Raw genomic sequence first — 15,944 nt, 5'->3', positions numbered from 1 at the left:
TTTTTCTATCAGACTCCTGACTGTCGGTTGCTTTTAACGCTGTTGATTTAAGATCTTTACTTTTTAAGCCCAGTAACCTGCATCTTCATGTAAATGCCCGTCCCCCTTATGTGGTCACAGACTCTAAAGGACGCCAACGAGTCGACCCGGCAGGACTTCCAGAGAGAGGCGGAGCTGCTGACGGTGCTCCAACACCAGCACATTGTGCGATTCTACGGCGTCTGTACGGACGGAGAGCCGCTGGCCATGGTGTTCGAATACATGAGGCACGGAGACCTCAACCGATTTCTGAGGTACGTACATACAGCAATATTCAATTCCCACAACTGTCCCTGCTGAAGGTGAGCCAGCAGCTAAATGGGAAATGGAGCAATCGTTAAGTTTATTATTCACACTAGAAGTGAAACAACGAATCGATCGACAGAAAACGTTTCCATAACTTTTTATAAATTGCCAAAATGAGAATATTTGATATTTCTCTGAATCTTCTTTGATATTATACTGAATATCTTTGGGTTTGAACTGTTGGTCAGACAAAACAACCTATTAAAATATCTTTACTTGGGCTTCAGGATATTGTGATGGACCTTTTTTGCTATTTTCAATCATTTCATACACCAAACAATTTATCAATTAATCGAGCACATAATCAGCAGATTAGGCAAGGCAAGTTTATTTGTGTAGCACCTTTCAACGAAAAGTTAATTCAAAGTGCATTACTTAAGACATAAAGGCATTTAAGTCCCAGTGAAATGGAAGTTAAAGCGTATTAAGCTTCTGTACTGTGACGTATTCCCCAGTGAAACGGAAAATTTGAGCAGAGTACAGTTACGAGAGCGATTTAAATCAAATCCTACGCGTTTGATTGGGCCGCTAAAAAGTGGGTGGGATTAGAATGTAGCGCAATACGGAGCCAGCATCTTTGACGGAGCAGCAGAGGACTGAGGCTCCACACTGTTCTCTTTATACATCCATGCTCCACACAAACACCTCCCATGTCGCTACAAGTTGCAGACTGATTGATGGATGGATGTCATGATAATATTGGTTGAAATTGGTTGGTACAAGTTTACGTAAGTGCACACCATATTTTGTTTTACAGGAGGAAAAGATGATTGGATTTTGATTAGGGCTTTCAAAGTTAACGAGATAAAGTAAACGCAAATTCGTTTTAACGCCACTAATTTCTTTAACGCATTAACGCAATCGATCTTTCGGAGGTTGTAGCGGGCTCAGTTTTAAAGCTAGCTCCATCGGTACCAGCCATGTCATACGAGCTTGTCACCGAGGAGGCTAAATAACGCTCCAAAGTTGCGCTAAATTTTGGCGAGGAAAAACTGGCATGGCCATTTTCAAAAGGATCCCTTGACCTCTGACCTCTTTATATGTGAATGTAAATGGGTTCTATGGGTACCCACGAGTCTCCCCTTTACAGACATGCCCACTTTATGATAATCACATGCAGTTTGGGGCAAGTCATAGTCAAGTCAGCACACTGACACACTGACAGCTGTTGTTGCCTGTTGGGCTGCAGTTTGCCATGTTATGATTTGAGCATATCTTCATGCTAAATGCAGTACCTGTGAGGGTTTCTGGACAATATCTGTCATTGTTTTGTGTTGTTAATTGATTTCTAATAATACATATAAACATACATTTGCTTAAAGCAGCATATTTGCCCACTCCCATGTTGATATGAGTATTAAATACTTGACAAATCTCCCTTTAAGGTTCATCTTGAACAGATCAAAAAATGTGCGATAATCACAATTAACTATGGACAATCATGCAATTAATCATGATTAAATATTTTAATCAATTGACAGCCCTAATTTTGATATCAGAATACAAGGAAATATATATTTTTTGTAATTTTTTTGCATATATTGTTAAATAGGTGCACAATATGACCGGATGTGATCTAAAAGGGTTAAAAGGGTGTTTTTATTTCCATCAACTTTCAACATCGACTTTAAGAAAAGATATAAAAAGACAAAAATATATAAAATAAATAGTAAAGAGTATATAAAGAGAGAGAGAGCGATAAGAGTATTGGTAATGCTTAAACAACTGTTGAAAATATGAACCTCGGACACACCGATAAGTGACTCCAGTTCTTTAAAGACACTGAGCTGCAGAGTGCTTAAAGGGTTAAACCCAGTCGGCTGACGTCGGTGGACTGTGTGGGTCCAGTGGTCACTCAGCGTGTCTGTGGATCCTGTCTGTTCAAGTAGAGATGATGAATGAGGACGGCTGTGGAAGTGTTTACTGTATAGACTAATAAATTGATGCTGCTACTTCGCTGCACTTTAAGGTCTCTTAAGTCCTATTTACAAGAAGCTTAGATTATCTGGGGATGTAGAGATCTGTACTTTAAATCTCCTGTAAATTTGACATGTCTTAGTTGATAAATTGTCCACTGTCTTTTGTTAAAGTGACTCAAACATGTCTTAATATCAGCTATGATTTGCTTTTACTCCAGAACTTCTCCTCCTTTTTCCTCCACTTACAGTTTATGTCACTCGCCTGTCACAGAAAATGGAGGCAACGGTGATTTGTATAGAAGAATGAGAACATCTTGTTGCCTCCTAAGCACATCTCTTGTTTGGTGCAAATAGGATTCACAACATATCAAGGCGCGGGGCAAATATATTATTTACAAGAGTGAATTGCAGGATTTAATTTGAATACTGATGGATGCAGTAAATAATCACATTCAGCACTTAAAGCTGAAGGAGGCGAGATCGGAGCAGATATGATTAAAAAAAGTTATTATTATAAAACGGTCGCAATATCGTGACATGAAACAGGTAACCTGAAAAAAATCATGTGTCTCTGTGTCCTCTGGTGCTCGTAACGGCATCTGCAGGATTTCACATACCGGAGGAAAACAAGCAGTCAGAGCTGATCTGAGGTCTGCTGTCCAGCTGCCGTCTATGAGAGCAGGCTGTCAATCACTCGCAAACTCCGACCAAACGGTCAAACTAGGCAGCGCTGATCAAATATGAATCAATATTATGTTATGTTAATGTCTATTTCACGCCTCAAATGTTTTCAGAATCATCTTGTAGTGCACGGTTTAGCTGTAAAATGAGAAAGTTTGTGACGCCGCTGCCATTGAAAAATCTGTTGAAGGAACTCCAAGTTCCGGTCACATGACCGGAGCACAGCCAATAGGAACGCTCTCTCTTTGAAATGACCTGTGATTGGTCAAAGTCTCCCGTCACCGGCTAGATTTTCTAAAGCCTGAAAACAGAGCCATGAGGAGGAGCAGAAGTCTAGTTATCTCTCAGAACACTTGAATTACAATATGATGAAAGGTTATTATGGGATTTTTGCTCAATGATGCCAAAAATATACTGACTACTGCAGCTTTAAGCAGAAATGGACAAGATGTGATGTCTTAAGAAGGCCTGGTGGCTTTGAAGAAAGCTAAATAACGGCTTCGGTTCCCCGTCAGAAAGGGCTGCCTGACGGCGAGGTAAAGTGGCTGTGGATGGGAGCAGCAGGAAAACCTATTTGCAACGGAGTTGCTGGTCTACTGCTGCATCAATCGCTTAGTTTGTTTGGGTTAAAGTGTGACTTTCGGATCCGAACTAACGTGGCATCCACACAGCTGTACATCAGGGCTGTGTATTGGCGATATCATACGCATCATGATAGACAGTTCCTGTAACATCCAACATCACAGCTCTACTTTGAGAGGACACATACACTGAGAGGACACATCTCTTTGCTAATGAAATAAAGTATTGACTGTTAATCTTTTCATGTAAACTATTAAATAAAAATCGCTCGTCTTTTTGAGAATTGATACAATATCACAAAACATAATATCGCGATATTCGATATTTTCTTACACCACTACTGTACAGTGCTTAGCTTCCAAGCCGGTACTCCTGCCTGCTTCTCCAAACTGGGTGTCTGCCGACCGCCATCTAATTTACTGTATGTAACACACTGACTTTAAGGCTGTATATATACTGTACATGTAGCAGCGTCACTACGTCAGGTCACGTGGTAAAAACATTTTAGATGGGAAAATAGCATTTTGACGCTAAAACATATGACACGTACTCCGACCAAAATGTGAATGTTGGGATTTGAATACATAAGGAACGCCACTGGGAAGCTACAGAATCATATAAAAACCTTTAAAAAGCATTATTTGAATCACTTTAACTGTAATCTAAACACAAAGTTTAGAAACCTGTTGAGGGAGCTAAAGGGGTCACTGAGGACTGAGACAGCGTTGACCTATTAGAGCTCACTTGGCACCTGGGAAACCATCTGACAGAACTATTAGAGCAGACGCAGTTGATGCTGTCTGCCAGGTGTCCTCCACAGGAGACAGATTGGGAATGAAAACACACAAACACACATGCGTGCACACAGACTTTGCCTGAGATATATGTTCACCAATGGATGGAAATCACATTTCCAGCAGACAGAATGGGTGAAACGTCTGAGGGCCCCCACAATGCAGCTGCTTTCCCACCCTGCCACCTGCCTTTTAAACTAATAGTGATTGTATAGACAACTTCCTTTGTAAGGAGGGGACAAAGTGGAGAGGAGAGATATTAGGATGGATGGAGACATCATCTGTGATTTGCTCATTTAGGCCGGAGTTTGACGTGAGAGTGGGTGTTTATGATCCACAAGAACAACCGAGACTCAATGTGCTCTGCATCTCCGAATTGCATTATTGCAAATCAATTGTAGGCGTATTACAAGCCTTATGTTTTCTATTAACCGTCACTGTTAAATGGTTTTATTATGGCGTGGTCACGCCGACCATGTCTGTAATGCTCTCAAGAGCTCATATATGTCAGGAATGTTCAATCTGCAGATTGCATGCTGAGGTCATTGTCCTTCAGGTCACCCAAGGTTGATGCCATAGTTACCAACACACTTGGAGCATTTGATTAATCTGTAAAGCCAATAGAAACAGAGAAGAATAGCAGAGGCCAGCATGTTCTGTTCTTTACAAATGGAAATGTGTGTTCATACAGTCCCCTTTACACTGCACAGCGGTCCGGAGTTCAGCTCCAGAGCAGAAAAGAAAACCAATAAGGAAAATATTCTGTCATCTACCATTGGTGATAAGCAAAACCACTACAAACCCATCTGACCTCAAAAGTAGCTCTTAAAAGGGCAATGAAATTTCTGAAATTACAAATAATCCATTATATACAAGCTGAGTCCTCATTAAAAAGGGCTCGCTCAATTAGTTTGAAGAATTTTCTAGAACCAAGTGCCTTCTTTTTACCGTTTAATTAAGTAGACGACTAGATTTTACATGTAAATATAAGACTATACTGCTTACGTAGTTTTTGCAGTGACAAATGTGCGTTTAACTAATTCAACTAAAGAAAAAAGCCCATCTTCGAACCTTCCTTCATTTTGATCTCAACTACACACCTGTTAAGTTTCGTGATTGCATCTTGCGCGGTTGCAACGATATCACAGTGACAAAATCCTTCCACAGATAGACAGACAGACATATAAACACCTGGCAAAGTACTCCAAACGCCTCCGTCATACATCTCAATGCAGTAGGTGGCTCCAGGACCACATGTTACCATGATGACACACACGGCTGGTATTAATCTAATGCAAATGGGGCTTGACAAGACCATCCTCATGACAGTTTAGTGGTGGAAATAATACTGCCAGGAAGTTACTGCTACACTCTGGAACCACTGGTGGAAATTAAATGAGTACATTTACTCAAGAACTGTACTTAAGTTCAATTTTGAGGTATTTTACTTGAGTATTTCCATTTAAAGCTACTTTATACTTCTACTGTAATTGTATTTTATTGTATTTTACAACAGTAAAATGTCGCTTGTATATCAGTAACAATCTAATAATGTCATATATGATACGATATCACTCACTGGGGCCATTTTTCTGCAGAACGACTACTTTTACTTTGATACTTTAAGTACATTTTGCTGATAACACTTGTGTACTTTTACTTGAGTAGGATTTTGAATGCAGAACTCTTAATTGTAATGGAGTATTTTTGACATTGTTGTATTAGTACTTTCACTCAAGTAAAGGCTCTAAATACTTCTTCCACCACTGTCTCTCATCTCACATATTACCCTGTCATCTCTCTAATGAAGCACAAACATACACATTAAAACAGTCTGGAAGAAAAGTAGGAACCAAGACACTCACATGTTCCTCGTGTGTCACCTGTAGAGCTCACGGCCCCGACGCTCGTATCCTGGAGGAGACGAAGATGCCCCCGCTGGGTCAGCTCACTCTGCCTCAGATGCTGCACATCGCCGCCCAGATCGCCTCGGGCATGGTCTACCTGGCATCTCTGCACTTCGTCCACCGCGACCTGGCAACCCGCAACTGTCTGGTGGGGGAGGGCCTGGTGGTCAAAATCGGAGACTTTGGCATGTCCCGAGACATCTACAGCACAGATTACTATCGGGTAAGTGGCTGGAAAAGAGAAAGACAAGACTGTTATGTTTTGTTTTTGGAGATGAATAACACTTTCTACTCAGCCCTAATGTTTGGCCTTGCGAATAATTTTGCTTTTGGTGGTTGTGGGTCCATTTTCTATGAATTAAACTACTATGAATTGAAGCTATTTTGGATGTTAAAACTGTCCAGATGTTATAGATGGTTCAAGGCTGAATGTGTTTGAGAATATGCTTAAAAGCATGGTACTTCTGCTTAATTCTATCAACAAAGCAAAGTGGTTAAATGTTCACCTTGAGACTTCTATTATGCAATACTGATGAAACATTACATCCATTGCCTCATCCTCCTCCTCAGGTGGGCGGACGTACGATGCTGCCGATCCGCTGGATGCCCCCGGAGAGCATCATGTACAGGAAGTTCACCACGGAGAGCGACATCTGGAGTTTCGGCGTGGTCCTCTGGGAGATCTTCACCTACGGCAAGCAGCCCTGGTACCAGCTGTCCAACAGTGAGGTGGGTTGGGACGGAAAGTTTATCATTAAGACGTTATCTGCTACTGGCAAATCATTCAGTCTTTCTTGTTGCAAGGAAACATTTTAATAGGTCTTTTTTTTTTATCACCAAGAGAGACACCCACAGAAACATGTCTCATTGAAAGGGTCAGTTCACCCAAATTACAAAAAGATATATTTTCTCATTTACCTTTTGTGGTATCTAGCTATGCAGATATATTTGTCCAGGTTTTGAGATATCTGACACCTGACCACGAAATAAGAGTAGTAACTCATTCTCTCATTCAGCATTTCTTTCATGTGTTTCTGAAAACATTAAGCCTGTTCCCGAGGTTTACTTTCCATATTCTATGACAAATCGGCATCTTCTACAGCAACAACAAAGTTAAACAAAGATTATGTTGTGACCATACATAAAAATACAGCTCTCATGAAGCTCTACCGCCGCTAACGGAGTGTCGTCCATATCCATAAAAATGCGTTTTTCGTTTTAAAATAAGGACCACACGATATACTGTCGAGAGGCTCTGTTCCAAGCAGTAGGCGATTTGAGGGTGGATGAGTCTACTGGACTCTCTGATCCTTTATCTGACTGTGGTTTGTGCATGCTAGTAGCCTCCACCGGGCGCCGAAGACGCAGCCGCCGGAGCTGATCACGGACATTCTAGACAATGCTTGTGATTCGACCAGACGCAACGCAGTACGTTTCAGAAGTAGTTCTCTCTGTGCTGTGTATTGATAAATCCATGTAGAGCTGAAACAATTAATTGATTAGTTGACAACTATTAAATTAATCGGCATAATTGGTTTGAGTCATTAGTAGTGCCGCTGCCACACTACTGCACCAAACATACGCACCTCTACACACAAGCAGTGATATCCGTCTGAGAATAAGTAATAATAATTAATGCTGAATATGAATAATGGATAATGTTGTGGGATTATTCCTTATTTCATGGGTTATTTGGGGATTTATACTTTATTATTACATAAAAATAATTTAAAAAAAACAAAGCATTCAAATCCAGATTTGGAGGTGGATTACCATGGCAGGATTGGATGGATTGTGGCTCCACCCAGAGACAGTTGTCTCCTGACAGAGTGCTTTCTCTCTGCTGTTGTGGACCGAGTTTAGTATTTCACTCTTAGGTTTTAACTTGACACTGTGTGCTCAGATTTCCTGTCTATCAGAAATTTATTTTGGCATGGGGTAATTGAATTTGATCTCCAAACCTCAAGAAATGAAACTGAAACTATCTGAGTGGCTAGTGGCTAAATCCTTTTTTTGGGGGGTGATTTAGGTGAAGTGTCCCTTTAAAGTGGACAGATGAAACTACAGGGAATTATATCTTGTGTGATTGTTTCTTTGTGGCACATCCAAACATTGTCGGTTAGCTTCTTACTGATTTACCTGCATTGTTTGTGGAAGAGATGACATTTACTTTTGAACTTTTACTGTTTTTCCCGTCACTGTACACCTGCTGTTGATCTTCTACAGTAGACAGGACCGGTGCATGCACGTCTGCGGCTCTACGCGAAAAACAATAACGACACCCCTCTATTTGCGACGTGTCATACTGTACCAGCAACAACACACAAAAGCCGATATTCCATACACATTACGCAAATAGCAACGCTAGTGTGCAAGTATGCAAGTGTTGTGTCGAGCACTGTTTCCCGTCGATATGTGTTTCCCCCTACCTAAACCTAACCCTCAACGAAAGTCAGCGTCGGGCTTGTGCTCGCTCCACATAGACATGAACGAGCATCGCTCAAAACAGTGAGGCGACACACGTCAGCTAAAAGCACAATATCACTCTATATTTCAGCTGCTTGGCAGTAATGTTAGCTGACCAGACGAAGGTCTCTCCATGAATCAATGCTGATCCTAGTGTTGGCTTTTCCTGCCTCAGCCTCCCGACCGCGGCCGGAGGGAACAGGGGAGACGCTGGAGTTTTGGTCGTAGACGATAACGTTTCTCTCTGCGGAGCCCCATCACTTCACAAGACACAGGAAACCTCTGTTGGTCTGGAGGAGCTGCTGCAGTTATTTCTGCACAAACGTCCACTGTACATTCACTAGAGATTCTCAGAGCTAAACTAACTCTTCTGCAGTGTGGAGTGTGCGTGCATGCACATGAGAGTGGAGCAAAATAGCGAGAGGCAGGCAGGCAGAGAAGCAGAGGAGCAGAGTACAGCAGAGTCTCCGGCCCTGGAGACCAAAGCTACGGTCTCCCCTGCGTGTGCTCAAGCAACTTTTATCAGCAACTTAAACAACGACCAGAGAGCAAATAAAGCTTACCTCTTCATACCTGGCCTCTAAGCATTAACTGTTAACACCTGCTGTCTCTTTAGACCAATGGTGGTTGGTAATTTGGGTTGTTTAGACATGCTGCATTAACTTCTTATCCTCTCACATGGCATTTGTTTTGGGGTTTTCTCAAAGACAATCAAACGTGATGTCAGTAGGCCAGGCTACCATTGGCCCGTGAGAGCAAGGGGGCGGGACATGTCTGCAGGTGTAGCATGATTGACACATTCCTCAGCCATTCATTCTGCAACCTAACTAGCCTGCACTTACTCAGCTGTTTTTTTTCCACATTTCTTTATTGTAGAAATCAACAATTATAATGTGTGACAATATGATAACATAGAGAACATTAGACATCATAATAATATAGTGTAGGGATACCAAAACAGGCAATACTCTTTACAATTATTATTATTATTATTATTATTATTATTATTATCATTATTATTATTATCATCATTATTATTATTATTATTATCATCATTATTATTATTATTATTATTATCATTATTATCATCATTATTATTATTATTATTATTATTATAAGAAACAATTACAAAATAATAATAATGAAATAAAATAACTTAACAGAGAATGCAGGCAATAAATCAGATTTCTCCTAGCAAATTTAGTATATGAGCACATTTCTTATAGATTATAATTTGGATAGGCTCACTTCCTAAATTCAACCCTGAAGGGTTGAAATGATGGGCGAGACCGTGAGAACTTGGCTTTATGGATGTGAAATTTCCCCCCAAAAAATGAATACAATTTTGTTTCCATGGTATAATATTACATCATTGTCTTCCAGCTAAATTGAATGATTGTTTTCAGCGTCAAAATAGTCCTAATTTTCTTCCAGAATCCTGATGTGTACTGACATTCATAAAAGAGATTGTTTCTTCATTTTTACAGAATTCACATTCATTATCGAGAACCACAAATCTTGAGACAAATTTTTTACTGTTAATTGTTACAATAATTTTGTAATATTAAAAAAATATATATATTGTTGTTAATTTTGTAATATTATGTGTAATTTTGAAGATTACAAATCCACACAATACACACACGTTTTGCTTGTAGGAGTTGCTGTAAAAATAATTTACAAAAAAAAAAAAATTAAAAAAGAATTTACTTTTAATATTAGATTATATAGCCGCTTAAAATCTAAAAATTTTTTAAACACATTTCTCAATAGCAGCCTGAAATTGTTTGTTGCTTTTACATAATTCAAACTTGCAGAAGAAAAACATTTTCCCTGTAGTCGCGGATACTCAGAGCATATGTTGCTGAAGTTTTTCATCGCTCTGCACTCTTTAACTAATCAATAAATTCATAGTAATTAACGGCAGTCCAGTCTAGCCTTTTCAGCGAGAGCACCAAGAAGTGGGACTCCACTGCGACCACAGCGGTGCTATTACAGGCCCAAACCCTCTCTCCTTTCAAGAGAAGGGTAGATCACTTTTCCCTGGCACTCAATTCTAATCTCATTTCTGCCCCGGGCCAATGAGCTTTAACCTTGTTAGCCTAATCTGTCTCGGCCAATGAGGGACAGGTGGAATTATCATGTTGCCTAAACACGCAGTGGCGGTGATAAATCATCCCAAAATACTGACTCTGCATGCCGTGGCAACGGCCGACATTTTGGTGCGGCCGTCGTGAGTCTTTGTGTCGAGCCGTGCGGCTGACTGACGGGTCATTTTGGTGTGAATTGGCTCAGCGCTGACAGACCTCTTCTGTTCATCGGATCGAGCCAAGGTTAACAATGGGGATGAGATTGAGTCAGTAACCCTTCAAATGGAGAGCACAGTGAAATTCTCTCTCTCGTCCTCCACAGTGATTTATTCACTGAGCAGCAAGAGCGTGTGAACTCAATCAGCCCATCAGAGCCATTAGTGTCTGAGCTGGAGGTTATTCATATTTTGGCTGCTCTCTCATTTGTCTCCGAGGTCTCCGCTAATGGACACCTATCTGTAAAACTGTAGATACGAAGGTTGTTGGGCCAAAAAGTATCTGTTTGTTAAAAAATCCTTGATCTAGCATCCACTGATTCACAAAGTCTTTCTGAATTAATTTTAGTGCATTGAGAATTTAAATGTATCACCATCCAGAAGGTCAACGTTTTCACTTATCCAGTGAAATATCTCAACATCTACTGTAGCCCTAAATGTTGTACAGTCATTCATAATTCCCAGACAAGCTGACTTTTCCCTTAATACCACCAGTCGGCAACTCCGGGGTCTGAAAAGTGAAGCCGATGCTGAAAACTTGCATTCTTTCTAACAGCCAGCAGGGGGCGACTCCTCTGGTTGCAAAAAGAAGTCTGATTGTATAGAAGTCTATGAGAAAATGAGCCTACTTCTCACTTGATTTATCGGAACTGGAAGTGCTAAAACATTAACTCATTTTCGTGTTTTAGGACTCGTTCCTGCAGCACTCTATATATCCTGTTAAAGGGACTGTTTGTAACTTTTTAAGCTTATAAATGTACCGGGTCGGGACACATGCGCGCTCGCATATGCGCGTCCGCGTGTGGCCGCTGCCTCTGCTCCTCTGCTGCTTGCCTTCACTCAGACAGAGCGCGCGTTCTCGCTCAGCTCGCTCCACCTCTAGACGTGAACGCGCGCTCACTCCTCACTGCAGAAGAGTTAGTAGCTCTGAGAATATCTAGTGGACGTTTGTGCAGAAATAAATGCTGCAGCTCCTCCAGACTAACAGAAGTTTCCCGTGTCTTGTGAAGTGACGGGGCTCCGCAGCGAGACACGTTATCGTCTCGTTACCGACCGGGTGCCGGTGTCTCCCTGCTCTCTCCGGCTGAGGGCGGAGAGAGCAGGGAGACACGCTGCAGAGCCCCGCTGCATCAGCCTGCGCTGAGGCAGGAAAAGCCAACACTAGGATCAGATCTAAATCATGTTCATGGAGAGACCTCTGTCTGGTCAGCTAACATTACTGCCAAGCAGGTGAAATATAGAGTGATATTGTGGTTTTAGCTGACGTGTGTTGCCTCACTGTTTAGAGCGATGCTCGTTCATGTATATTTAGAGCGAGCAAGCGCGAGCTCGACGCTGACTTTCGTTGATTTCACGGCCACAGGTGTCGCTGTTAACAAGCATTTCTGAAAGTTACAAATAGTCACTTTAATATAACATTATTTTTAAATTCCCACGCCAACAGGCCATCGAATGCATCACGCAGGGACGGGAACTGGAGAGGCCACGCACCTGCCCCAAGGAGGTGTACATGCTGATGCAGGGCTGCTGGCAGAGAGAGCCCCAGCAGAGGATGGTCATCAAGGACATCCACAGCCGCCTCCTGGCCCTGGTCAAGAACCCACCGGTTTACCTGGATATCCTGGGCTAAAGGGGCCGGAAACCAACCAGGGAGCGCAGTTCAGAGGCTGGGGAGGTTGAGGTTTTGATTTGAAACCTAAAACTTGTTCCTTTAATTTCATTACTCTAATCAGGGGTGATTACTTTAAACAGGTTCCTTTTGGTTTGAGTTTTAAAAATGTGTCTCAGTTGCTGCTTTTCCAGCCTCGATGCCTGATGGACGAACCATCTGCAGCGACCTTTCCGTTTAAGTTTTGCCTCATCCCGGCTCGACCCCCGACCCCTGTTTACTACCCCGTCCTCCCCTGGAAACCTGTCAAATGTTTACCAAAGTGTTTAATGTTTATCTGAAGTGGGATCAGCCAGATGGAGGGACATGCATGGATAAGTGTTGAAGTAACTGTATACGGGCTTTATGTTGCTGGGAGTGCAGATCTCAGATGATGGCTTGCCGGGGGATTTTGGCTCTGAGCTGAGCCGTGGTACATTTTATACGACTCTACAAGCAACACTCGTGTTGAAAGGCAATTAGGAAATGAAACGGATGATTACAAGAGAGGGCACTTCACATCATGAGTCAAAAGTGGAAACCGATTTTTCAGATTTGGGCGCAGCAGACAGTCACGATTTTGGATACGTTTTGATATGGGAGGTTATTAAAAGGCTTTCAGTAAATGTATATAAAATATCAAAGTTGTACAATCAAAACCTTCAAAAGCTTGTTTGTTTCTGATGTGTAAAATCCAGTGTATCATATGAGTATTTTTCAAGAACAAGATGTCATAATATAAGTGTGTGTTTACATTTAATGCTGTCAGTTTTGCTGTCAAGTATGAACAAAAAAATACTTCCAAAGAACAACAGTTTGACCTGTGGCCTGCCTGCGACACTCAGGAGTGGCTTTTTGTACAACATTAGTGATGTTTAACATGCTACGGTAACAAAATCAAAATCAAAAGCACTGCCTTGAAATTTGGTAAGGGGGCAAGATGGTGGGGGAGGTGACACTGAGATGGTTTTAGAGGCAACAGATGGATTAAAGTGGGTGAAACTCCAGGAGGAGAGCAACAGATGGCTCTGAAACAGACACTGTTTCAAAGCTACGGTCTCAAAACATTTTTTTTTAAAGGGGACATATCATGAAAAACTCAGTTTTCAGTGCTTGTGCACATACATTTGGGTATCTGGAGTGTCTACCAACTCACACACTGTGAAATAAAACAACCCAGTCAGTTTGTTGTAGGCTGTCTAGATCAGAAAAACATGTGATTCAACAAGCCATTCAGATTTGGCTCACCTTCCTATGTCACATGCAGGCTCATTAGAATATACCGCTCACAGTTTGAGAACTACCTTTGAAAAAGGTGCACCATATGTTTCTCTCAAGCCAATCAGAGCAGACTGGGCTTCTTAAAGAGACAGGAGCTGTAATGTGCATGATATGTCCCCTTTAAAGGATTGGTCCAGTATTGAGGGAGAACGCTGCAGCTGCCAAACGAGCTGTAATGTAATCATTTGGGGCAACCTGCACCGTCAGTTTACGTCCACTAAAAGTGATTGTTTTTGCCACTGACAGGCTCAGATTGTTATTATAAGAGTCTGACAACATTATGGAAAGGACTCTACAGAGAAATAAAATGATTTTCTAACCTTTCGCTTGAAACGGTCTGTGTGTCTCGCTCGCAGAAGTCTCGTTCTGAAATGTCGCGTCGCCTCCACATTGTCGAAATCATCTAAATATCCAACCATGACATTGAAAATATTTTAGATAACACTAAGCTACACTTCCTGTACTCCAACATGACAAACTCTGACAACGCCGGTGTCTCGTGGCATTCCTCTCTCCAACTCTCACTCACGTTTCCACCGTTGTCTCTTCCGGCAACAAGTCACATGACACAGTAAGAAACGGAAAGGTAAAGAAAATGTTTTATTTCTCTGTAAGGTCCTTTTCATAATGTTGCCAGACACCTATAATAACAATCTGAGCATCTCAGTGGCAAAAACAAGCACTTTTAATGGATATAAAATGACAGTGCCCGGTTGCCCCAATTGATTACATTACAGCCCGTTTAGCGGCTGGGCGGCTGCACCGTTTTACCTCAATACTGGACCAATTTTAAAAAGTGTCACTAAGAGACAAAAACATGGGAAAATAGGGTACAGGTTGAAAAATACCGAAGTTACCCTTTAAATTCAACCAAATGTGTCAGTTAGGGTGAAATACTGAGTGTACAAACCGCTGTGATGCCTTTAAGTGTAAATACTAAATGTACATACTCTGTATTAATGTCTGAAAAAATATATATCTTCATGTATTGTTACTCCAGCACTTTGTATATTGTCTGCCCTTAAAAAATAAACAAAGTTGATTAAAAAAAAAAACTGCTCAGGACCATCCCTCTGCATCAGTCAATCCGTCATTATCGTGCTTCAGAGCGAACAATGATTTGGGCTGCCGTCTGTTCTTAAAGTTAGACATCTTAACAAGGCTATTCAAGAGCCTTCTATTATTTTTGACGAACTAATCAGCATCCTGTGACGTCTCCACAGGATCCTCAGCAGATGGTTATTGAAAAGGAATAATCAAGTTTCATATTGCCTTACCGCCGGGCCTCCAGCAAACAAACACCCTCCAACACCAAACCCTTCTCTCTACCTCACACTACCAACCCCCTCCTCCTCCTCACCACCACCTCCACCTCCACCACCCTCCCTCCATCACTCTGTATGCAGAGCGTCTCCAGGGAGTGGTAATGGATTGTGAGTAATGCTATCATCCCTTTCTCTGTCTCTTTCTCTCTCTCTACCTCCTCTGGTGTACCGGGGGGGATGAAAACACTTGGAGGACTCGTGTCTGGCTTATTGTTTCTTCTAGTGTCTACAAGCAGATTCTGGGCCAGATAGGATTAGTACACTCTGTAGTGTTTGTCCCCGTTATCCTTAAGGGCTGCATTTGTGGTTTCAGAATGAACCTTTTTTAATAAGCACTCGAGTCTCCAGCCTAGTTAGATATGGGATATGACTATAATAAGAGCTGGAAATGAGGCCATCTTTAAAATGGAACCCCTATTAGAGCTTTGCAGCGGGAAACTTTCCTTTTTAATCTTCCACCTCGTCATATAATGCTTGTATGCAGGATATTGATTTTTTTTTATGGTAATTATTTCTTCCAGTGCAGATTCATTTTGGTATGTGTCCACTGTTAATAATAAGCCACTCTGTATGCGTTACAATCCATCCTGTAAGGCATTAAAGATGGTGAACTCAAACCATAGCATACTAATCTATACAACCTGATGGAGAAAAGAGGTGCCACAATGAAATAACCTTTCTTTGAACTAAA

The 15,944-nt window shown here is 41.5% G+C and overlaps 1 protein-coding gene and 1 long non-coding RNA gene across 3 annotated transcripts in view; one reads left to right on the top strand and one right to left on the bottom strand.

Annotated features, from left to right (window-relative positions):
• Positions 1-6,453, bottom strand: part of LOC141778465 (uncharacterized) — a 73,754-nt gene extending 67,301 nt beyond the window's left edge. The window contains exon 1 of the long non-coding RNA XR_012596077.1: positions 6,187-6,453. This is a non-coding gene — a long non-coding RNA (uncharacterized LOC141778465). The remainder of the gene's footprint in view (positions 1-6,186) is intronic.
• ntrk1 (neurotrophic tyrosine kinase, receptor, type 1) overlaps positions 1-13,215 on the top strand; it is a 39,055-nt gene extending 25,840 nt beyond the window's left edge. For both annotated transcript variants that reach the window (XM_074652727.1, XM_074652726.1), the window contains 4 exons: positions 121-293; positions 6,211-6,451; positions 6,799-6,957; positions 12,444-13,215. In XM_074652727.1, coding sequence (XP_074508828.1) covers positions 121-293; positions 6,211-6,451; positions 6,799-6,957; positions 12,444-12,629 — 759 coding nt within the window. In that variant the 3' untranslated portion in view covers positions 12,630-13,215. The remainder of the gene's footprint in view (positions 1-120; positions 294-6,210; positions 6,452-6,798; positions 6,958-12,443) is intronic.
• The last annotated feature ends 2,729 nt before the right edge of the window (positions 13,216-15,944 follow it).

Source organism: Sebastes fasciatus, chromosome 12 (assembly GCF_043250625.1).
Source record: "Sebastes fasciatus isolate fSebFas1 chromosome 12, fSebFas1.pri, whole genome shotgun sequence".
Classification (NCBI taxonomy): Eukaryota; Metazoa; Chordata; class Actinopteri; order Perciformes; family Sebastidae; genus Sebastes; species Sebastes fasciatus.
The sequence above is the reverse complement of the archived record's forward strand: the minus strand, read 5'-3'. Positions and strand labels throughout refer to the sequence as shown.